The 24,704-nt window shown below is 57.5% G+C and overlaps 2 protein-coding genes across 2 annotated transcripts in view; one reads left to right on the top strand and one right to left on the bottom strand.

Annotated features, from left to right (window-relative positions):
* MACROD1 (mono-ADP ribosylhydrolase 1) overlaps positions 1-24,704 on the bottom strand; it is a 159,922-nt gene that overhangs the window by 109,721 nt on the left and 25,497 nt on the right. The window lies entirely within an intron of this gene.
* FLRT1 (fibronectin leucine rich transmembrane protein 1) lies at positions 6,369-9,063 on the top strand. Its single transcript, XM_007462086.1, has one exon. The coding sequence runs from the start codon at positions 6,414-6,416 to the stop codon at positions 8,436-8,438; it is 2,025 nt and encodes a 674-aa protein (XP_007462148.1). The 5' UTR covers positions 6,369-6,413; the 3' UTR covers positions 8,439-9,063.

Raw genomic sequence — 24,704 nt, 5'->3', positions numbered from 1 at the left:
CGGTGAGGTGAACTCCAGGTACATTTTTAGTGGATTTGCATACCTGTCTGTAATTACCGCCAGTGATAACAGCTGATGCATAATGCATGCGGCACGAAATTAGAAAAATAATTAACTTTAGGTTTTACAAGAATCCCACCCCCTTCCCCCATGCACTACAAGTTCTCAATGGCACCAGTAGCCGAGATCAGGAGCAAAGTTGTGCCACGCAGGGTTGGAAGGGTCTTGAGGTCATGGCATCCTGCCTGAAGAAGGGGCCTCCAGTGGGCCTAGACCGGGCTGGGCAGAAGCAGGCCCGGGGCTTCTGCCTGAAAGAGGGTGGGCTCGGAAAAGCCCCACCCACACCAAAGTCGCAAGTCCCCCTCCTGCCTGCAGTTCACATCTCCTGGACCTGCAGCAGGCCCTCTGCTCAACACCCAGGGCAGTAGATAGTTTATGGTCCCATTTTACAGATGAAGGCCTGAGACCCAAGGCCACTCTTGGTTTGTGGAGCAGCTGAACTGATCCCAGGCAGGCCTTCTCAGGGAAGAGGCTTCCTAGAGGGCAGCTCTCCCCAGGCCCCTGTGAGCACCAGGAGGTAGAGGCTGGCCCCCCTGCCTCTAGGCCCTCCTCCCTCCATGTTGCTTGTAGCTGAGCCCCGAGAGATAGCGTCAGCCGGTGGAGGAGAAAAATGCGGGGTCCCTCATTGCTTTAAACATTGCTTTAAACAAATTGCCCTCATTGCTGAGGACCCATCACAGGTATGGAGGTGACCCTGCTCTGGTGGAGCTCTCAGCCCAGCGGGGAGGTTACTGCCCCCTGCGGGGCAGGGGTCCTTCTGGAGCTGAGAAACTGCTCCCGCCCCCAGTCTGCCCTGCACACCTCGCTCCTGCCTCGGGCCCTGCTCTGCCAGTAAGGACCCGAGGGCCTGGCAGGGTTTAGGGAAAATACAAAGATTTCTTCTTGCTGAAGGGAGGGACTGGGAGGCTGCACAGAAAGGGGGAGGGGGAGGGGCTTCCCTCTATCTGAGCTGGGGCCCCCTTGCCCACTCGTGTCTGCCCTCCCTCTTTCTGAAGTTCAGCCAAGACAGGTGGGTGGCCGCCCTGAGTGGGTCATAGGAGGACCTTGGGGTCCCTCCCAGGGAGAGGGTGGGGCAGCCCTTCTTTCCAAAACCTCCAGGCCTGTGCCGGGCACTTCACACAACCCGTCCCTTGTCATCTTCCCAGAAGAGTGGGCTTCTCAGCAACACGTTACAGATAAGGAAACTGAGGCCCAGAGAGCATCAGTGGAGGTCACACAGCTGAGGACTGGTGAGGTCAGATTCAAACCTAGCCCTGGTGTCCTCTCCCCGCTTCTAGTCTACACGCCTCCTTCTCGGGGTCAGTGCCACCTGGAATTCTGATTCCCATAGCGGGGACGGAGACTGTACCTGGTACTTCGGGGGACGCAGCATCAGGACATCCTCACATGAGCTGCCTTCATTGGCAAACGGGGAGGAAGGCCAGGACTGGGAGGCGGGGGGAGGCCTATCCAGACTTCCCTCTACTGCCTGGGATGCCCAGCTCCCTCCTGCCACATGCCCCCACCCCTGCTCAGCCCCTGGTGTGTCATGTCTAACTGTGCCCCCATCCCCAGAGCCTGTGGCGGTAGATGCCCTCTCCTATCCAGTGTACCAGGGCCTGTGCTGGGCCTGGGGTCCTGCAGCTGCCCCCCTGCCCTCACTCTGACTCCCCAAGTAGACCCCCCCAGAGGGCCGTGGGTCTCTGGCAGCCCCAGCTTGACGGGATTTGGGAAAGACAATGGGGCAGAGCACCGGGAGGCCAGGCGTCTCCAACAGGGAGGCACCTCCATCCAGTTGGCAGGTATTTACAGATATCACTCAGGTCCGACTACCACCAGTCAAGTGGGTATGGGAAGCAGAGCCAGACACAACTTGGGAGGCTTCATGGAGGGGGCGTCCAAGCTGAGGCCTGGGGGGTGAGCAGAAGCTGGCCTGGCGAAGCTTGAGTGGGGAAGGTGTGTTGGTGTTCCAGAAGCAGGAACAGCACGTGCAAAGGCCCAGAGGCAGCACAAGGGAGAGCAGGCTTAGGGTCAGTGCTTCTACCCTAGCTTGGGGGGAACAGGGCTGAGGATGCACAGTTTGAGGTTGGGGAGACCCAGCATCACAGCAATGACAGGGAGTCTCTGCCAGGAAGCAGCTTGGCCTACAGCCTCCCAGTCTACCCTGGAGGCACAGCAGGGGCAGGGGAGTAAAGAAAGGGCCTCTGGATTGCAGAGGAGAGAGACAAGCAGTTAACACAGAGGCTAGACCGGTATGCCTGGAGCAGTCAGAGAATTACAGCAGCTTTTAAACCTCATGCACTTACAAGGGTGTACTTTGCAGGTATTACCTCACTGAATGCTCAGTAGTGAGCTCCCCTCTAAGGGGAACTTGATGGCTACATTTATAGGGACGCAAACTAAAGCTCAGAGAGGGCAAGTAACTTGCTCAGGATCTCACAGCCTGGAAGAGGGAGAGAGGCAGTGCTCGAACCCAGGTGTCTCTGTCCTAGATGGCAGGAGCTAGCGACTGATAGAAAATGCCAAGAATGACGCCCCAGGTCACCTCTCAGCTAGTGGGGGTCTGGATACCTCTAGTCTGAGCCATCTCACTGCTCCCCTCCCCCACTTCCATCGCACGCCAGGGATCCGGCTGTCAGTCATGGAGCTGGCAGGTCATAACTCACACCACGCTGAAGTCTGAGGGATTCTCGCAACAATGAAAAGTAAAAGACGGGCCATTTACCGGGTTTCATTTGACGGCCACATAAACCATCAAACACAAAACAAGGGAATAAAAGGGCCTCGTGGCACCCGGGCAATTAAAGGGCTCCTCAGGCAAGGCACGCTGTCTTCCTCCCCACCCCAGGCCCCTCCCTGCCTTCCTGGAGCCAGGGCTCAGCATCCGGAGGCCTTGGGGAAGGGGGCGGCAGGGGAGACTCAGCCAAGATGGATGAGGGCCGCAGACAGGGGAAGAGAAAGGCCTTGGGTCCCTGCCTCCCAAATGCTTCTTGGTTATCCATCAGGCACCGCTGAAAGGTGTAATTTAGACTCTATTATGATGCCGGGGCATCTGGAGGCTGAGGGCTATGGCCATGAGCTGAGTGGGCACCGGGAACTGATGTTCATGCCAGAGAAGGCGGTCTGGCCTCGCCTTTGGCCTTAACAAGTCTGCCCCCTGCTCAGGGCACTGCTCCAGAATCTGTGAGCCCAGGGGCCAACAGCATCCCTTGTGCCAGGACTCAGGACTCATCCCTTGTGTCCTCTGGCCAGATGCTGGGGGCCTGGGCAGAGGTGCTCCTGGGCTCAGACCTGACCCCTGAGACCGAGGCAAGGTGGCCTTGAGCAGGCCTGAGCCTTCCTGTCCCCAGCACCTGCCCTGGCCCTGCCTCTTTGCTTATAAGCATCTTGAGACAGGACCTCCAGGCTCCATAACCTTCATGGCTCTGGCTTTGTGCAGAGGAAGGGACAGATGTGCAGCTGGAAACCTGGGCTGGCTGTGACCTTGAATGGGCCCCTCACCTCTCTGAGTCTCAGGCTGCTCAGCTGTAAAATGGGACTGAGGACCTGTGTGTATGTGACAGGTGGGTGCAGATACAAACATGTGCCTGTGAGGGCGTTGGGCAGGGCCTGGCCAGAGGGTTGCCCCTTATGCCTGGGTTTATCCCTGTCCAAACCCACTGAGAGCCGAGAACACATGTGAGGGAAGCAAAGACCAACTCCAAGTCCCAAGGGGCAGGGGTGTGAGTGGGTTCATGACCCATAGACTAGGGACAACCTCCAAAGAAGCATCAGGAGTAAGTAGGCAAATGTCCTCAGCCCCTCAGGCCAGCTGCAGCGGCTGGGAGGGGGCTTGAGCTGGCTTCAGAGGCCCAGAGTGTTGGTCACAGTCTCACCAGTCCCCCTTCCTCCCAGCTTCCCTCGGGACCTCATCCCCCTCTGGCTCCTTGCGCAGACCCCGTGCACCCTTCCCCCTCACCCTCACTTGCTTCCAGCCAGGTGTCCTCGGCCGGCCCTCCACCTGCCTTGGGTCCACCTCATGGATAAAGCTCCATTCCGCTAACAGGCCCTGAGCAGAGTTAGTGCGTTAGCCCGCGGGCAAAGCCTGAGCTCCCTCCAGAGGGCCCTGGAGCTGCCGGCGGCTTCGGCAAAGGCCCCTGTAATGCAAATGGGGTAAGAGTTGAGGGGTCGGCGGGGAGCAGGGCAGAGGCACTCGCGCCTTGCCTGGCACCTCAGCCGCCTCCCTTCTGTCCTTGGGTGGTCACTGATGGCAAGCCACACCAGGCCTACGCAGCCCACAGTCCCTGCCCTCGAGCACCCGAAATTTAGTCAGGGAACTTAAAACACTAAACACTAAACAGTGCAACCCTCAGCCCACAGAGATGGGCACGAGACGCAGCACCACAAGCCTATAGTGGCCAAGATCCTGGCTCAGGTTCCTCTTCTCCACTTAGCAAGTGATCTCGGGCGAGTCAACACCTCTGAGCTTCAGTTTTCTCATCTGTAAAATGGGAATAAAAAGGCCACTGACCTGACATTTGCTGGAAGGATTTAATGACTTAAATATTCATAAAATTCTAGGTGAGACCTTTATTATAGTGTGAGCTACTATCCCACTAGAATAGAATCCCAAGTGGCTAGAACACAGGTTGGCGCATGGTAGGTGCTCAATAAAGACATGTTGAATGGCTGGATGGACAGATGCATGGATGGATAAGTGAGTGGGTGGGTGGGTGGGTGGATGGATGGATGGATGGATGGGTGAGTGGGTGGATGGGTGAGTAGATGGATGGATAGATAGGTAAATAGGTGAGAGGGTGGGTGGATGAGTAGATGGATGGATGGATGAATGGATGATGGAAGGATGGATGGATGAGTGGGTAGATAGATGTATAGCTGGGTGGATGGATAGATGGATGGGTAAATAGGTGGATGGGTGGATAGATGGGTGGATGGATGGACGGATGGATGGACAGATGGTTGGATGGAGCAGAGGGAAGCTCTATACGGCATGAGGAAGACCTAGCAGAGGAGGAGACGTTTGCGCATGGTCCTGGAGGGTGACAAGCAGTTTGCTAGACGGAGGGGAGCAGTCCAGGAATAGAGAGGGACAGAAGGAAGAAGGGCTTGACATGGTTGAGAAATGGAGACACAGGGTCCCTGGGTCATGGGAGTGAGGGTCCCACCATCTCATTCAGTGAGTGGGTCCCAATTCTGCTCTGCACACCGGGGCTGCCCTCCAGGCTGCAGCCTCAGCTCAGGCTCCCAGAGGCCACTGTGTCTCACACTGAAAAGCGTTTGTGAACCTGGAGTTATAAAGCAGACCTTTGCTGGCTGCATGAACAGCACTTCCCCACTGAGGCTGAAAGATAATTTCTCTTTAATTGATTTTTTTACCACTATGAACAGTAACGTAATATGAGAAAAATCTACACTGCAATTTTTCCATTTGCGAAAACCAAAATTACACCTTGCAGACAATTCCCTCAGAGTGTGGACCCCTCCCTCCTTTTATTTGTGTCCTGTCTTTAAATGCAAGAAAACAGATATATATTTTTTTCAAAATAGCTGAAAATTTCGTGATTTAGGAAGGGGGCAAAGTATGAAATAATTTCTCACATTACGTGGAACACAGTAGGAAGGGCACCGCGGATAGAAAGAGATTTCTGTAAAGCCGTGGGAAAGCAGTTCCGTTGACACCTCATTCTTCTGTCTATAAGATGCACAAGTGACAAACAGGACATGTTGTTTTAACACCAGACGATGAAGCGCCCCACTTTCCCCTGCTCGCCAGTGAGGACGCTGGCAGATTCTTTTTGCAGGTTCTAGTGACGCCCCTCCCCCACCTTGAGCTCACAGGCCTTGCAGAAACAAGCTTTCCCTTCAGTCCCTGGTTCCGAGCCAGAGAGGGATACGAGATCCCTGTTCCAATGGGAAATGGTGGCTCTAAATCCATCCCATCAACACTGAGCAGCCACTTTCAGCACCAGCCATAAAGACTGGCTTAGTGTGGGCTCCTCAAAGAAGAGGCTGAAACTGCAGCCCGGCTCCCAGTAAATTAACGTCACGAGGCCCACGGCCACAGTCCAGGAGGGCCAAGGCCACATCTGTCTTGTTCACGGGCAGCATCTTTGCTCCCGCTGAGATTAACGTTAGCCAATGTCATTAGAGGCTGACCTCAGCCCGAGCTATCACCTGTGATGTAAACTTGACATTTGGAAGGGCCACGGGGCATGCACCTCGAGGCCTGACCTCTGCCCCGTGGCCTCGACTGCAGCCACCCCTCAGCGGCAGGTGGGTGGACACCCAACTCGCTCTCACCGCACATGTCTTGTGCTCCTTGCAGGTGTAGAGGCTGCAAGTCAAGTGGGGCCTGGCTCCCCCAGCCGTCCACCATGGTGGTGGCACACCCCACTGCCACCGCCACCACCACGCCCACTGCCACCGTCACGGCCACCGTCGTGATGACCACAGCCACAATGGACCTGCGGGACTGGCTTTTCCTCTGCTATGGGCTCATCGCCTTCCTGACGGAGGTCATCGACAGCACCACGTGCCCCTCCGTGTGCCGCTGCGACAACGGCTTCATCTACTGCAACGACCGGGGGCTCACCTCCATCCCCGCCGACATCCCCGACGACGCCACCACCCTCTACCTGCAGAACAACCAGATCAACAATGCCGGCATCCCCCAGGACCTCAAGACCAAGGTCAACGTGCAGGTCATCTACCTATACGAGAACGACCTGGACGAGTTCCCTGTCAACCTGCCCCGCTCCCTGCGGGAGCTGCACCTGCAGGACAACAACGTGCGCACCATCGCCCGGGACTCGCTGGCCCGCATCCCGCTGCTGGAGAAGCTGCACCTGGATGACAACTCCGTGTCCACCGTCAGCATAGAGGAGGATGCCTTCGCCGACAGCAAGCAGCTCAAGCTGCTCTTCCTGAGCAGGAACCACCTGAGCAGCATCCCCTCAGGGCTGCCCCGCACACTGGAGGAGCTGCGGCTGGATGACAACCGTATCTCCACCATTCCACTGCATGCCTTCAAGGGCCTCAGCAGCCTGCGGCGCCTGGTGCTAGACGGCAACCTTCTGGCCAACCAGCGCATCGCCGACGACACCTTCAGCCGCCTGCAGAACCTGACCGAGCTCTCGCTGGTGCGCAACTCGCTGGCGGCCCCGCCCCTCAACCTGCCCAGTGCCCGCCTGCAGAAGCTCTACCTGCAGGACAATGCCATCAGCCACGTGCCCTACAACACGCTGGCCAAGATGCGTGAGCTGGAGCGCCTGGACCTGTCCAACAACAACCTGACCACGCTGCCCCGTGGCCTGTTCGATGACCTGCAGAACCTGGCCCAGCTGCTGCTCCGGAACAACCCCTGGTTCTGCGGCTGTAACCTCCTGTGGCTGCGAGACTGGGTGAAGGCACGGGCGGCCGTGGTCAACGTGCGAGGCCTCATGTGCCAGGGCCCCGAGAAGGTCCGGGGCATGGCCATCAAGGACATCACCAGCGAGATGGACGAATGTTTCGAGGCGGGGGTGCAGGGCGGAGTGGCCAACGCCGCCGCCAAGACCACGGCCAGTGACCACACCTCTGCCACCACGCCCCAGGGCTCGCTCTTCACCCTCAAGGCTAAGAGGCCAGGGCTGCGTCTCCCTGACTCCAGCCTCGACTACCCCATGGCCACGGGCGATAGTGCCAAGACCCTGGTCATCCACGTGAAGCCCCTGACGGCCGACTCCATCCGCATCACGTGGAAGGCCACGCTCCCCGCCTCCTCCTTCCGGCTCAGCTGGCTGCGCCTGGGCCACAGCCCAGCCGTGGGCTCCATCACGGAGACTCTGGTGCAGGGGGACAAGACAGAGTACCTGCTGACGGCCCTGGAGCCCAAGTCCACCTATATCATCTGCATGGTCACCATGGAGACTGGCAACACCTATGTGGCCGACGAGACGCCCGTGTGTGCCAAGGCGGAGACGGCCGACAGCTACAGCCCCACCACCACACTCAACCAGGAGCAGAACGCCGACCCCATGGCGGGCCTGCCCGTGGCGGGCATCATCGGTGGTGCCGTGGCCCTCGTCTTCCTCTTCCTGGTCCTGGGGGCCATCTGCTGGTACGTGCACCGGGCCAGCGAGCTGCTGACCCGGGAGCGGGCCTACAACCGCGGCACCCGGAAAAAGGACGACTATCTGGAGTCGGGGACCAAGAAGGATAACTCCATCCTGGAAATCCGCGGCCCCGGGCTGCAGATGCTGCCCATCAACCCTTACCACAGCAAGGACGAGTACGTGCTCCACACCATCTTCCCCTCCAACGGCAGCAGCCTCTGCAAGGGCACGCACACCATCGGCTATGGCGCCACACGGGGCTACCGGGACGGCGGCATCCCCGACATAGACTACTCCTACACATGATGCCAGCACCCAGCTCCTGCCTCCTCCTGGTGTGGCGACTGTGTGGCTTTGACCAGCCTGCTGCCATCTGACAGAACAAGGAAAAGAAATTCCACGATGACTTTCCCATCAGAAAGCAGAGTCTGGGGAGGGTTGACAATTTTGTAGAACACAACAGTGAAAAAAATAATTTTTTTTAAAGAATAGAAGGCAGGAGGGGGATTTGACATTGATGAAGACATAATTTATACCAAATTATGCCAGGTGGGGAGGAAAAGACTAAAAATAATATCGCAGGAAGGGTTGGGTTGGGGCTTTTATTTTTCCTGAACTGGAAAGATACTACCTGTGCACCGTCTGTGTATGCCTCATGCTCTGTGCAGGGCCGTCACAAAGGAACCATTAGAGAAGCAGCCAACACGCGCAGCCCCCATGCAGCTCTCGCTGCCGGCTGCTCACTGGAGACGACATGATGGAAGGTTTTCAGGCTCCTCACGAAGGAGAGGGGAAGAAGAGATGTTTTGCTGTGGAGATATTGTCCTGAAATCTCTTCCCTGGCTCTTTCCATGCCATTTCCCTTACAGATTTGCAGAAATAGCACGTCTTTCACTGCATTCTTTGAACGACGATGTAGCTGATTAAAAAACAAACTTTCTTTTCCCTATACTGAAGCCCTCCTCAATTCCATGCACCACAGTCCATGGAAGCCCCATGGAAGCTGTGGCTTTTCCAGCGCTTGGAGGTGCATCTATCTACCTGTTTATCTTTATGTCGTGTCTCTACAGGTGGGTAGATAGAGCCACATATACAGTCCTTACAGTGCTTCTTGGGTCAGTTCGTACAATTTCTCGAGACAATAGAGTCACGAAAATGTTGCTTTCTCCTAGAAATCACTGAGTAAGTAGACAAAGTGTGTTGGGGATGGGAGTGGGGTGGGGGATAATGCTGTTCCTAAAGGCGGAGGCGTGTCTGTCCTGGCTGGGTGGCTGGGAGACCCTGGGCAAGGGGTGTTTTCAGTTCAGTCAGTCCTATCTCAGGTTGGCCAGAGCTGGGCCAAGCTCCCTTCTGATATAGAGAAGAGCTTTCTTTGACTTCCAGCATCCTCACCTCTCTCCCCACAAATGCAATCACCTCAACATCTACTTCCTGAGCATTTACTCTGTGCAATGTGCTCCCTCCAGAGACAGGTAATTGGTGCAGAGACTTTTTTTTTTTTTTTTTTTTTTTAATGTCAGCTGATTAGACCTAATGGTTTCCATGGCTGCTCAAACAAAGCCCAGAAAAAGACATGAAAATTCTCAGAAAAGCCCTAGGAGACAGCACGCCCCCCAACCCCAGAATGCAGAACACCACACTGTGCCCACCCCTGGGATGCCGCTCTGAAGAGGGAAGACCAGATCTCTCTAAAAATGCCAGCCTCCAAAAGGGTAGTGACTGGAGCCCTCAGAAGAGTTAAGTTCTTTTTTTTCCTCCCTCTGGAATCAATGTTGCCATCATTTATCAACTGACAGTGCTGTTTGGTGAGCCATGAGATTAAAACGATGATGAAATAATGACAGCAAATCTGGAAAGAAGAGAGGAGTGGTGCCTGGGGTTCTGCTATCTCCCACATTCCAGCACTCGGGGAACTCGGGTCACCATCTGTCAAGGTGCCAGTTGTCCTGCGCCCGGGAAGGGCGATGTCAAAGGAGAGATGCTGTTCTGAGGGCAGGGAGGATGAGAAGGGGTCCAGCTCCTGGCCGTGGTGTTTTCAGAAGGCCTTGACTGCTTTGACAAAAGCCAAAGAAAGGAAGAGAAAGATGAACAGCAGTCACAGGGCTGCTGTGACAGGCCCGGGGTCCAGCCATTTGCTGGACCTGAAAAGATGCCGCTGGCCCCTCAGTGAAGAGGCTGGGCTTGAAAGAAATGGACACAACAACCGCGTGAGCGAGGTGGAGGGGAGGTGCGGCTCTCATTGCCAGGCTGGATGGATGGTCTCACCAAGGGGGGAGCCCCAATCCCCAGCTCCAGGGAGAGGCCGAGGGTCATGGACACATTTCATTCTAGACTCAAGCTTTTGCCCTTTTCCCACCTGAAGCATTTTCTCATACAATGAGGTCAGGAGAGAAATGTTTCCAAGGCTGGGACCATGTTGCCAAGGCTGGGACCGTGTAAAGGTCACATCCGCGTAAAGTTCGCCCTCCCTGTGGCACCCCCCAGACACAGGCGCATTCCCCGCGGCCCAGGGAGGAGCAGAGGGGCCTCACTAGCAGCATCCAGGAGGAGGGGGTGCCCGAGGGTGTGGGCCACTGGCTGGGGGGTCAGAAGTTCAAGGTCTCTGCTGGTTTTGAAATGCAGTTTCTTCCCCAAGGCACCACCCCTGTCTTTGGCCAGCGTTCCAGGAAAATCAGTCCCAGCCTCCCCACTTCCAACCCCCAACCCCTGCTGCCAACATGCTTGGTCCCCTGCTCTCACTCTTCATCCTCCTTTCTCTTCTCCCCAGCCAGGCGGGAGGTCAGATCATCCCCTTAGAGGCTAAGAAGGCATTTGGGGAACAGCAGGTGGCCCTATACAGGGAGGGCCACAGGGGAGACCTTGCAGCTCTGAGAGCCTGCCTGTGCCAGCAGCGCCCTCCAGGCCAGGCCTGGGTGATGAAATTTCCTGCCCCGTAGCACAAAGCAGGCCCAGGCCTGCCTGGGCCTGGGGACACATCAGTCTCCTGCTCCTGCCTCTTGTACTAATGGGGCTTGGGCCCCACCTCACACCAGGGGGAAACCGGGCCCTGCCTGCCTTGCTGCAGGCATCCTCCTGCTAGTGTACGTGCTGAAGATAGTGGAGACTCAGCCCAGCCAGGGCCCGGGGGCCCCCCCTCTCATCTTTTCTGCCCTCAGCATCCCAACGTCTTTCCAGCATCCTTTCTGAGAACAAGCTTCCAAATGTCTGCTGTCTCACGGCCCCCCAAGCCAGGGATGGGGCCTGAAGCTAGGTCCACTCTGAAACCCCATCCCTTCCTGGTCCAGCCCCTCTGAGCCAGCCATGCAACATAATGAGAGAGGATGCTCCAGGGCACCCAGCCTCCTCCACCCCCTAGAAGCACGTGAGGACACAGGGCTTGGGCCACCACTTCTGTCTAGAATCTCCCTCCTGTGGGCGGCCGACCTGACCCTTGCAGCCTCTAACTAGCCAGAACAACCTCATTGACCTCAGCGTTGATGAGTGTGTTTTGTGGCATTTAAGGCAGGTTTCAAGTTAAAAAAAAAAAAAACTCATGACACTTCTTTGGTTAAGTGGTTTACCCTTTGTGGTAATTAGATGTAGTGATTGGAATCTCTTTTCTATTACATGGCAATTTTCCTTTAAATTTCCCCTAAAAAAAAAAAAAAGGAAAGAAGGCAGCAGGGCCAGGCGAGTCATTTGCATTTTGCGAATGAGGCCTCTTGTAAGCTCAGCTCAGGCGTGGGGCCCAACGTATGGAATGCTTAAGAGATTACTAAGAATAAAATCTATTAATTAGTCATACTCAATTCCACAGACATGATGTGCATCAAAAGCTTCTTTTCTTCCCTTTTCTCCTTCCCTCTTCCTGCGGCCTCCCACGGAAGCCTCCATCTTCTCTAAATTGGCTCCTGCTTCCTGGACCACCTCCCGTTAACATGGCGGCTGCGTGGCCGACTAGGGGGCCTCTGGGGTTTGGGGGTAGGAGCTGGGGCACCGGCTCCTTCCCGCTCTGGGTGACGCTGGCAGGGGAGGTGACAGCGGCTGGGGGACGCAGGCTTCCCCATCCGAAGTCCGAAGCTTACGCCTGCCTGTGCCTCTTCCTTCCTCAATGGGCACCGGGCCTCCTCCCCCCTCCCCTAGGGGTCCAGGGAAGCCCACCAGCCCCAGCAAGGAGTAGAGTAAGAAAGGTCAGGGAGAGCTTCCAGGGAGATGCAGGGAAAGCAGGTTTTGTGAATCCACAGCCTCTGCCTCTGTTTCCCCTTCTGTAATGTAGGAGTGGGCTAAGGCCGGGTCTGGCTTCACCCAGAAAAGATGGGGGCTCCAGAAGCCAAATGGGGGCTCCCCCACCATCTGCTGATTCTGGAAGGTTCTGGTTGGCCCAAGGCAGGTGACGGAGGCCCAGAGTGATAGGGACAGGACAGGTGAGGGATCCTGGGGATCTGAGGGGGCTGACTGGGCAATGTGCCAGGACTGCATCTGAGCGTCCCTCCTTCACCCCCTCAGAGCTGTGGAGTAAGGGGAGGACACCGCCACCCCCTCCAATGGCAGCTCAAGTCCCAAAGCCAACCCACTCCAGAAATCTGCTTCCAGCTGAACATGCCAGGGAGGACGGGGCTTCTGAGCCTCGCACTTATGAAAAATACAACAAGGAAAATTGGATGCGGCAGACAGGGAGCAATGGAGCTGGGAAGGCAACCAGGAGGGAGCTGGGGCATTTTCCGGAAGGAGGGGCCTCGGGGCGCATGGCAGCCTGAGCCCCAAGGGCCAGAGCACACTCTCAGGGACAGGGCTCAGGCGGGGTCAGCTGGGGTGTCCCCTGCGCCCATGTCCCCCATCACTCAGATCAGTGCAGGTGACAGGCAGCGGATGCCTGGCTCTGGCTCTGCGCCAGGGTGAATGCTAACAAGCAATTCACAGCCCTGCACAGGCCTTCTAGAAGGCAGACAGAGGAGGCATCTTTTTTCTTAAGGAGGGATAAAAAGGCTCAAAAATGAAAATCATTACCGTTTATAAGCAAGCGAGTCTGCTAAATTGATTAGGAGAGATTAAACTCCTTGGAGGTGAAGGGAAAGGGGGATTTTTCGCATTTTTTGAACCTGTCCCCAGTGGCCAAAGGCAAAGCAGGGATTTTTCTGGGCCTGGCTGGTGGGGAGCTGGGGTCTCTGAAGGCTGACACCACGCGTGCCCCAGCGCTGGCTCCAGATATGCTGGTTGGACACAGCCTGGGCTCGAGCGCGGGGTGGGGCGGGTGGGGGAGCAGTTCTGCCTCCATCGAGCGCCGTGCGCAGCCCCTGGGACGAGGTCGGGGGGTTACGTGGCCCACACAGGTCACTCAGAAGCTGCCCCGGCCCGCAGGCAGAGGCCCTGGCCCGCAGGCAGAGTCTCTGCCCCTGCCCTCCAGATTCCATCTGCCTTCGCAGTGAAAAGCTAGGGGAAGTGGCCGGGCTAGTCCCTTCGTGAGCAGGACTCTAAAGCCATGAGTCCTTCTGCTTCCTTTCTGTTCCAGGGTGGGTCTGTCTCTGATCCATTCCCTGCAGCCAGGGAAAGGGAAATGGGGCCAACGGTAAAGGGAAAACTGAAGTCAGGGAAGAGAAATCTGGCCCAGCAAAAATCAGGCAGTGAGCTCTTTGTCACCGGCCGCATTCAAGCACTTGATGGGGAGGTGGCAGATGTTAAGCCAACACCTGGTTCTTTGAGGAGAAGATCCTGGTTCCCACTCTCACTTTACCATCCCTGAGGACCCTTTAAGGAAGATATCGAGAGACCGCTCAAAACGACCAGTGTCCCCTGAAAATAGCAGGTCAGGGCCATCTCACAGCCAGGCCACCCAGCCCCGTCAAAGAGTCGCTTTTGCCACCAGACAGCCTGCAAAATCCCCATCCTCAGTGTCTAAGAGGCGCCGGGAGAGGAAATTCAGACATGCGCCGCCCCGTCTAGGAGCCTGGACGGGCAGGGAGCACAGAGGGTGACCCACCCACCACGCTCCGCGCTGGCTCTCTTGGGGCCGCTAGGGGGCCACCTCCCAGGCACTGCAGCTCCCCGTCCGAGGCTGCCTCCCCGCCATCCTCGGTGCCGGGACCCGCGCCCCCCTGAGCTCCCACCACCACCCCACTAGCTGTTCTCCCAACAGCATGCTCACAGCTGCCGGCTCAATGCACCCGTCCCAGCCAGGGTGACGGCTGCCTGGGGCACTTTTCACTCTACATTTTTAAGCATTTACCATTTCTTTTGAAATGTTCCAAGTAGTTGCCTGAAATATCCACGTTTGCTTCTTTAAAAACACTCAGGAAGCTTCCCCTGGCTCTTGATTCTCCCTCCCTTTACTTCCTCCCTCCCTTTGCTTTTTTTTTTTTGCAGTACGCGGGCCTCTTACTGTTGTGGCCTCTCCCATTGCGGAGCACAGGCTCCGGACGCGCAGGCTAAGCGGCCATGGCTCACGGGCCCAGCCGCTCCGCGGCATGTGGGATCTTCCCAGACCGGGGCACGAACCCATGTCCCCTGTATCAGCAGGCGGACTCTCAACCTCTGCGCCACCAGGGAAGCCCTCCCTTTGCATTTTTAACCCAATGTTTTTCCCTAGTTTCGGAAATTCTATTATCACTGGGGTCAGGCCCATTTTTCTCACATTAATACGATTTCCAGGATTGCCCAAGACCCCACCCCACCTCCCATGCTGCAGGGGCAAAGCCCACCTTTCCCCACATCTCCCCTGGGGACATCAGGCCCCGGGCAGATCTTCAGCCGGTGGGTGGGCAGCTGCTGCCTTGCTCCCCGCTGGAGAGGCTGGCAGGGCAGGGGCTTTCTGAGACCACTGTCACTGCCCCTCCCACTTGTGCTGGGAGGGCAGTGTGGGCATACTGAGGGCACAGGGGGTCCTGTGGGGGGCTGACCCGGCCCCCACTTCCTGGCAAAGCCAGTCCCTGAGGCACTGTGGCCATCGGAGCCACCACCGTGCCATGGCCCCTGTCCTTCCCACTCCCACCCACGCCACCCCCCACCTGAAGGCCCAAAAGTCCAAGCCTGGAGAGTCCTTGCAGGAACGTCTTTCCTGTCATCGCCCCTAAATCTCTTTTACAGCAGTCAGGGTTGGCGGCCGCTCGCTCGGGCAAGATGCCAGGTCCCTGTGCTCCTCCGCGCTGGGTCACTGAGGCCCAGCACAGTGCGGGGCACACAGGGGTGTCACTCATCTCTTCCTCCCTCCTCTCTTGTCCCTGGGGCTCAGTGCAAAGGGTCCAGGTGGGTGTGTTGGCAGCGGCCTTCCTCTCATCCTGCACCCAGCCGGCTGGCAGCCTGGCCCCAGGAGGGGCTCCTTCTCCCTGAAGCATCTCACTCCACCCTCCCTAGGACCCGCGATCACCAGCTGTGAGCCTGATGGGGAAATCCAGCCACTTGGCGAGATCTGGCTACCAGCCGGGGTGACCCGGCTCCCCCTCTCCGAGCCAAGCCTCAGGTGGGTGACGAGGGGGGCAGAGAACTGGGTGCCCCACACGCCCGTGTCTGACGCTTCTGTCGAGAGTCCCCGCACCCGAGCCGCCCACCTGGAGGAACTAACCAGGCTTTCTCCTCAAGACGGAGGAAAACAAATGCAACACGAGCCAACGATCAAAGCCACAGCAGACACGGGACTGCCACATGCTCATCTCCCAGGAGCCAATGTCCAGGGCACCTCTCACCTGCCCTGTGCAAAGGACATGCTTGCAGATGGTCCCAGAAACCACCCACCTCTGGCTGGTCCCGTTTCCAAAAGGTTCTGCGTACCCAGGAGGAAGACACACACAAAACTCTGAAACTGGCTTAGATATTTTTACCCGACCCAGAACACCACCTGCCTGCAGGCCAGCGGCCTCAGCTGAGATGCCCACCTGGCATCCAGCTCCTGAAGAGATGCTGAGAGCCGTGGGGAGGAAGCAGAAGCACCCAATGTTGAGAGGTTTGCCATCTGAGAGGGAGAGAAGCGGGGAGATGGGGTTGAAGGTTGGGGACAGCTGCAGGGCTGCGAGCCAGAGAGACAGCGCAGTTGTGCGACTCTGCTGGCTGGAGCGGACGCCCCCTAATTATGCATGTCACAAGGCGGGTGTGAACGGAGAGGCAAAGGAGGAAAGTAAACTAGAAGAAACCCCACGCATAAGCCCTGCGGAGCAAATGTTTTTAACAGCCACCAACAGCAATTCCCCTTCCCAGTGTTCAAAGGTTATTGTATCTGGGGAGGTGTGCAGTGCTAAAGCGCTCGCTCGGGGGCCACCCCGCGCTGTACTCATCAGAGTCCATCCCTGGCGCCTGGGGAGGAAGAGAGCAGGGAGGGGTCCTGAGCCAGACCCTGGTGAATGGAGGGTCCGCTGCAGAAGGTGGATGCCTGGCCAGCCAATGGCATGGGGAGGACGGAGCTGTGAACAAGGTCCCTTCTGCCAATGGAGGGACCCCTGCTAGGGGCACCCCTGGCTTTCCTTGAGCCCCTGCCTTTTCCTACCTGCAGAATCAGCCCGGTGGGGCCATCTGGCCACCCGCTCCTTGGCTTCTTCCTTTTTCTCTGAAGGGCAAAGCAACCTCGGGGGTCTGAGTGATGGGACCAGTCCCGCTGCTGCCTGCTGCCATCTGACACCTGGCTGGTTGACTTGGCCTGGCCCCAGGCCCACCCGCTTCCCTCCCAACCTCACCACCAGACACACAAACACCCACCACGACAACAACACAAACCAAAGTGCACTGCGAACTGCCCTTGGGCCTCCTTCTTGTAGGTGCCTTGAAACTTCAGTGTTGAGATGAATGTGATGAACTATTTGGTCCTATTTTCTGTTTGTCTGTTTTCATATAAAATGTCCAAGTCCACTTTCCTTGTCCTTTCTTGAAATAAATAGAAAGATTTAACTTTTACAGTCCTCTCAGCTGCTGACTCTCAGCTCGGCGGCCCAGCGTGCCAGGGGCCAGGGCCTGTCACCCACGTGCTCTTGGCTGCCCACACCCCCTCCCCAGGCTCTGCCCCGCTGTCAGGGTCCACTGGAATAGAGGTGGTGGCTGGGAGGGATGGAAGCTCTGGGTTAGTATATTCCCTGGGCACCATGGGAACCAAAATAATGATTCTGCTGCAGGATGGAGAAGGGATTTCTGGCCCCACCCCACGGGCCCCGGGGAAGGCGACTGCCAGCTAAAGGCAGACTCCAAGAGGGTTTCCATGTGGAGATGTATTAATCGAAGCCATGGATTATCTCATAAGAGGCTCCGGCAACCATGTGGGCACCCAGATAAGACAGGCACCATGCGGGTGCTGGGGACGCGGCTCTTCCTCTGCTTGCCTGGGTCCCGCCACCTCTGACACCCCTCATTCCCTAGACGCACCCACCACATTCACAGCTCTCCAGGCCTAGCCTGATATCTCACACTCCAAAGAGGGGGAAAAGGAAAAAAATTATTTTCCGTGAGAACAATAGCAGTTTCTGCCAAATTTAACATATAAAATAAGAGCTCATTACTTCTGCCTTAGATCTGATTTCACATCTGGATATGGGTTAATGAGCTTTTCCTTATATTCCAAGGAAGCAAAGTTATTTCTGGATGGGCCTTGGTGGCAGGTGGCCTGGCTGGGGTGACACGGGGTGCTCTGACCCCACAGGTGCCCCTCGCCCCCCCATCCTCTTCTCTTGGTCCTCACGGCTGGCCCCCTGGAGGCAGTAGCAGCCCAGAGATCATTCTAAAGGGCGGCTCGCCACACAGGCTTCGGGGAAAGGACCGAGTCTGTTTCCCCAAACTCTTCCTACGGCCCAGCGCACAGTGGGTGCTCAGGAGGGCTGCCTGCTCTTCCTCACCTGACACTCACCTTTCTAGAACCTGATCAGCCAGCCAGTCAGTGGATATTTACTGAGGGCCTGCTATGTGCTGGGGCTGGGGCTGGGGCACCCTTCCAGCCTCATGGAGGGGGAGGGAAGGATGCTCATGGACAAGATCAGGGTGGGGAGGCTCTCTGGGAGCCAGGTCTCCACTGAGGGTGTTTCCTCGGATGAGAAGGACTTGGAGAGCAAGGGAGAGGGCCTGCCAGAAGCTCTGAGGCAGGGGGCACGAAGGCGAGTCCGATTCTGTCCCCCTCTGGAAGACTCCGCTTCCCTCATAAGCACAGGACCCATCTGCTGGCCCCACCTCTGGCCACACAGAGTACAGTTCACTCCCCAAGCAGGCCCTGCCTACCCAAGCGGGCTCTGGGTCTGTGCTGACTTCTCCGCCGGGTGCCCTTGAGGGCCCTTGAAGATTCAACTCAGGCATTATCTCTGGAGAGGCTGCCCTCTCCGGGCCACACCTGCTGGTTCTCACCTGGACAGGTAACTGGTTCCAGCACCTCACTCACTAGGGGCCCCTGGCCAGCAGGTCTTGCCTTCCACCCCTTCAGATCCCAGAGGGCACCGGCCTGGCACGCAGGAGGCACCGGAAACGTGAATGGAGGGAGGGAGTCAATAAACACCAGCAAATCAATCAACCAACAGATCAATCTATCAATGCTGGGCCCAAGGAGGATGACTTTCCAAGAGCAGCAGCCCTGGCGCCCTAGTTGTGAGGCAGTGTCTCCTTCCCCTCCCACCCCTCCAGGCAGGGGGAGCCTCGGACAGGGCTGACCCAGCTTACCTGACCCTCCACACACTGGCAGCAGCACCACAGACCAGGTGCCCCAGCCACTCTCTTCAAGCCGGAGCAGGGGGGCTGGCTTCCCAGACTGTGTTCCTGAGCCCCTAAAGCTAACAGAAGTTCTGCCCAGGAAGGGTTCACGGTCACATGCATTTGGGAACCACTGGATTAACGCCTGTCCTGGGGGCTCCTCGGGCAGGGCCTCGGAGTCCCTCAGAACTGGGTGAGACCCACAGGCTCCACCACCCACTCCCTGTGCCTCTGTAAAGCGTACGCCTGATGACAGCTCGCTGCTCTCATTTTTCCCACCACGACAGCACCGACACTGCTGATGTGTGCCGGGGCCTCCGTGAGAACGCTGCTTTCCCCCCGACTTGTCCGGGGAGTGCAGGCCCCATCCCTGGCGCCCCCAGGGTTTACCCAGCATCCCTGGCTCCCAGGTACAGGTGCTGAGCTGGCGGGCACTTCTCCCAAGGAGGCCCAGGTGTCTCCGCAACAGCCAAGTGCCCCCAGGTCTGCACAGAGGAGAGATGTCAGAACAGGGTCTGTTCTCCAAGCCACCGCGACCACACCCAAGGTCTGCGGCCTGCTCCCGAAACCTGCTAGACGGGCTCTCAGGCTGACCCGAGCTTTCGGCTTCTGGAGAACAGGGCTGGGGATGGGGGCATCTTAGGTTTTAATAAGTGGCCCGGGGGGCTGGAGGCCCAGACAGAGTTGGGCCCCACAGGAGGAAATCACCGGGAACCACGGGGGAGATTCCAGGACCTGTATTTCAGGTCAATGGAAAGAAGACCCTCCAAACATAACTGACCCTTTCTGAAGAGGAGGAGGCGGTCTGAGCGGTAGTGAGGCCCAGCCTCACAGGAGGGCAAGCAGAGCTGGCCGGCCCCTCAAGGGGGTGCAAGTTTTGGGTGGTGGAGGCAACAGGCTGACAATGAAGAGCCCCTGTCTCCCTAGCACGTCTTCAGATGGACCCTGGGGGAGAGGGTGGTCTCCCCACAAACCCAGGACTCCTCCTGCTGCAGCCTCCACTCCAGCCAAGCAGTTTCCAGCCCTTTCCTTCCCAAAGAAATCTCAGGACCCACATATTGCTGAGGTTACGGATATGTGCGGGGCAAGTCCCCTGAATAGCTGCTCAGCAGACATGCGGCACGCCAAAGTCCAGTGCCCCTGCTTCATGTGTCCAACTCCTGCTGTTCGGTCAGGCTCAGGACTAAAAGTTCCAGTTCAAGTGGGATGATGAGTGGGTGGCCGCCATCCCCGTCCCTGGACGCTGCTCTTACCTGGCTACCACCAGGTTCCAGAAGCTTCCCTCCTCCTGCCCCCACTTCCTAGGAGGGGTCCCTGCCCTCATCAAGCATCCTGAAGAAGCGACCAAACCCAGGAAGGGTCCTAACACCCCAAATCCCACCCACACCCAAATTCCGAGGCCAGTTCTTAACACCCTGCATACAAAGCCCTGGTCGGATCTGAGGTCCCCAGCCAGCCCCAAAATGCTGCCTCAGAAGGGCTGGGTGGGGACTTCCCTGGTGGCGCTCCCAATGCTGGGGGCCAGGATTCGATCCTTGGTTGGGAAACTAGATCCCACAGGCATGCCGCAACTAAGAGTTTGCATGCCACAACTAAGGAGCTGGCGAGCCGCAACTAAGGAGCCCGACTGACACAACTAAGACCCAGTGCAACCAAATAAATTAAAAAAAAAAAAGAAGGGCTGGGTGGAGCTTGCTCATCACTCTCAGGCGCCCCCAGCCCACCTGCTGGATGCCTCCCCTCCCCTCCTCCACACCCCTCGGCCTCTTGTCAGCACCTGCTTCTGCACGGCCTGCCGCACCCAGGTCTGGTACCGGCACCTCCAAGGGACCCTTTCCTCCCGAGGCAGAGGAAGTAGGATCCCTCGAGCCGCTAACTGACAGCACAAGTGAAAACCTAGCACTCCGCCCTCGGAGACTTACAGAGGAAGTGAAATCTTATTTGCACTGCTGCCAAGCCTGGGACGCGATGAAATGATGCCTCGGGGAGAGACCAGCCGGCTCCCTGTGGAAGCCGCGGCATTGGAGCTGGACTTATTAAAAGCCACAGTGGCCACATTTCAACCTGTTTCAGGTGCTAAGCAATTTACTGCCACCCAGAATTCATTGGCAGGTTTTTATCATTTTTACTTCCGTGATGCAGGCCCGATGTCCCTGCACAGGGAACTGCGGGTCTAAATGCTCCCTGCACCCCCGGTACTGTGATGAAAATGGGGGAGCAGGGGCCTGGGAGGGAGTGAGGGTGGAGGCTGGCATGGCAGCAGATGACCCGATTCTCTCCCAGGTTACACCAGGCTTGCCTCAGAGTGACAAGGAGGACCGGCTCTAAGATCCCCCCACGACCCCACATTTAGGGGCTCAGTAATCCCCCAAAGACCCCACGGGTGTTTTCTGAAGGCAGCAATAGTGTAAGCTCTGTGAGAGCAGAGGCTACCTCTTTCAGGACCTGTCCACCAACCACACAATCAACAAGTCTTTATTGAGCACCTACTGTGTGCCAGGTCCCGACATAGCAGTGAGCGAGACCCCAAAGACCCCTGCCCTATGGACTGCACACGTTGCTGGTAAGTGTCGAATAAATATTTGTGGTTTGTTGATTAAGATCTCTAAAAGGCAAACAAGCTCTTGAAAGAAACAATGCTGGCATGGGGGGCACCGGAGGGAGGAGCAGGGAAGGAGTGAGCCCACCTGAGCGGGCATCTGCTCCATGCCAGCCGCTGCAGCCACCCTTGAAGCAGGGCCTCCATGTCACAGACGAGAAGGCTCAGCGCCACACTGCTTCTCACTGCTTTGCAGATCTTGCGGTGAGGGACCCGTGCCCTGACCTTCCACGGCCTTGACCCTCTTGGGGAATGCACAGCCTCACATTCGCAGAAAGCCAGGGACAGGGAGCCGTGTGGTCTGGGGCCCACAGGGTCACAAGCCTCGAGCGCCTTCTCAGGAGCACTGGGCGGAGGACTGTTTGATGCCTGCTGGCTTTGGGGGGATTAAACCTATTACTGAGGCTCCGGGGGCTTATCTGACACCATTTCTGAGGCCCCCTTTCTCCACCTGTTTTCAGATACTCCAGGAAGACCAAAGGGAATCTTCAAAGTCCAGGCTGAGCCAAAAGCAGAAATTCTTTAATTAGCTTTCTCTTGGATGGGGGCCCTGGCGAATGGATTAGTTGTGGTGGGCCAGAGAAAGGGACTGCAGTCCCTTAGAGCTGAGATTACAAGCCCGGGTGAAGGGCTGAGGGGCCGTCGCCAGGGATGGTGGCTCCCCAGGGGCTGGCAGATGGAACCTGTCACCAGGAAGACACAGGAGATGTGCTCTCAGTGAGGCCTTATTCCCTGGGAAGCTGGCACGGAGAGACACTTGGCATGGCCGGGCTGTGTGCCTGAGTCTACTAATGAATGTGCCTCCTTCTCATGTGATGGCCCAGATCTGGAACTTCATAATTAGGGGGGATTTCCTAAAGGGGCACCCATCTGTGAGAGGCAAGGTAGTGCAGCCCGATGGTGCCAGGCACCAGACACCTGTCACTGCATTCCATCCTCACTCATCCCTGTTTTCAAGAAAGTAAACTGAGGTCCAGGACTAAGGCGCTTGCCCAAGGCCACGGTGACAGAGGTTAGTATGGGAGCTAGGTCCTGGCCAGTGAGACAGCCTGATTGGGGTCTGTGAACCGGAAGGGAAAGGCACAGGTACACCCCCACCACAAATCGCTGCAGGGAAGTAAGCCTCCCCAGGCAGGCCTCCTCCAGGAAGCCTTCCCAGACCGGCCCACAGCACCTTGGATTCCCCTACTAGGCACTTACACCCTGTGCTGTAGCCACTAGTCCCACTCTACACTAAGTGTCGTTTGGAGGCAGGGACTGGGCCTTCATCATTGCATACTCTCTGAATGGAGGAAGGAGGACTGTGTCCTCCTCAGTCTGGGGGCGTCCAGAAAGAGAAGGTGGGCAGGAGGCTGGGTCTTGGTAGTAGAAGGACAGGGAGGACAGAGCCAGGAGAGGAGGCTGCCAGGCATCCCAGGAGCCGAGTTCCAGGCTGAGGTCTCCCCCAGGCCTGGGCTCTCCTGCTGGCCGGCTTTGCCCAGGCAGGCACATGAGGGGCAGGATGATTCCAGGACTTGGAGACCCAGATTCCTCGGGACTGAAGCCCTTTGAAGTAGGACTTGTACTCTCCCCCTTGAGCTCCCGCATCAAAGGCAGCTCTGCTGTGGTCGGGCCACGCTAGGCTCTACAGATAAGGGCTGCCCTCTTGGGGCAGGCAGCAGAAGGCAACTGGGCTCCCGCGAGCAGCCACCACCCACCCCAGCCTCCCTCTGGCTTCCCTGCTCCCAGGGCAAGAAGCTGAGCCACCCACAGGGCGCCACCTCAGGCCCCTGTCTGGGATGCTCCCCTGGGCACCCCCTTCCTGACCCTCCAGACAGGTCTGCCTCCAGGACCAAGTGCTGCAGGTGACCATGTCGCTCCCCAGGGTGTCCTGGCTGCCTGGACCACATCTCCCTTGCTCGCCCTTGCAGCCTCAGCACCCAGCACCTGCTGAATGAATGAATGGCTGTGCTCTGGGGCACGTGGGAGGGATGCCTAACCCAGGTCAGGGCAGGTGCCTGGAGGAAATGACATCTAAGCCAGGGCCCGGCGCCTGACCAGAGTCAGCCAAGTGGAAATGGGAGAAGGTGCTCCAGGCAGCGGGGAGAGCGCAAGCGAAGGCCAGGAGGTGAGCGAGAACACGCAGTTATGAGGCCCAAAATCATTTAGTTGGGCTGGAATGGGAGAGGGTAGGAGAGGGAACCAGAAACGGCAGGAGAGGTTCTGGGGCCGGACGATGAGGGTGAGCCAGTCACGATGCCTGGGGAGCCAAGGTCACTATTACGGCAAGACCTTCCCTAAATCGAGGATTCCCTGGGGTGCTGGAAGAGGCCATGATATCAGCCAGGGCTGTCCAACTCTGGGGGCCCCCATTTCCATTGTGGTCTCTATGAATACCACCCCCCCACTCCCGTTGTGCAGTGCAGCCCAGGCACCAGCCATGAGGTTGCAGAGACAGCTGAAACCCAGAGGCACTGTCCAGCAGCAGGAAGTGGCATCCACCCCACAAGAGGCCAGGCCCAGAAAGACCACAGCCAAGGAAGCGTGTGGATCCCTGGGGCCAGGGAGCTGAGGGTGGGAATGAGGCCAAACCCCCCAGGAGCACCCCCAGCGGAGGGTGTGGCAAACCAGGGGCCACAAAGGCAGCAGTGGCCCTGTGGAGACTCCCGGTGAGCAAGGAGGAGTTCTTTGTGTTTTCTGGGATAAAGCAAGTATTTCCAAGGACCTGCTGTGTGCCGGTTGGTGCGAGCTGCAATGCAATGGTGAGCCCAGCAAAGGCCTGTTTCCAGCACCACGCCTGTGCATATCAATACTTCCAGCCTTTGCCTCTTCTCCAGCCATGGAGAATGATGTCTCTTATTTCGATTAGGCTTTTTCTGATTGCTGGTGAAGTTCTGCGTCTTTTCACTTGTTTACTGGCCATTGGTTTTTCTCCAACCGGGAATTGCCTGTCCATATCTCTTGCCCACTTTTCTTACTGATTTGTAGGAGCACTTCGCGTATCAAGAGAGTAGAGAAGCAGCCTTCGCCTGGGGCCGACCCTCAGGGCCTCCCTTGAGGGTCCTCAGGCCCAGGAAAGGGGGGAGGATTTGCGTGGGCTTCTGAATGCTCCCACTGCATCTCTACACCCTGCCCAGCTCCCAGGGGGCCAACTCTGCTCAAAGATGAAGCACCTTCTGCAGGTGGGAGCCCCTGCCAGGGCTGCATCTCAGCTGGCAAAACCCAGGCTTATTTTTTACTGCACTGAGAAGTCTACACTGCCAGTAGCTGGCAGGGTGCCCCGGATGGCACCTGAGGAGAGCCAGCTGGTATAGCTGGGCATCCAGGAAGAAGGGATGACCATCCCAGCCCAGTTCAGCCGGACCCGGCCGACA

This window comes from Lipotes vexillifer, unplaced genomic scaffold, assembly GCF_000442215.2.
Source record: "Lipotes vexillifer unplaced genomic scaffold, Lipotes_vexillifer_v1.1 scaffold1129, whole genome shotgun sequence".
NCBI classification, from domain to species: Eukaryota; Metazoa; Chordata; class Mammalia; order Artiodactyla; family Lipotidae; genus Lipotes; species Lipotes vexillifer.
Note: the sequence above shows the minus strand (reverse complement) of the source record. Positions and strands in the feature narration are given on the sequence as shown.

Coding starts and splice junctions, on each gene's coding strand:
- FLRT1 (XM_007462086.1), top strand. CDS start 6,414: ATGGTGGTGGCACACCCCACTGCCACCGCCACCACCACGCCCACTGCC.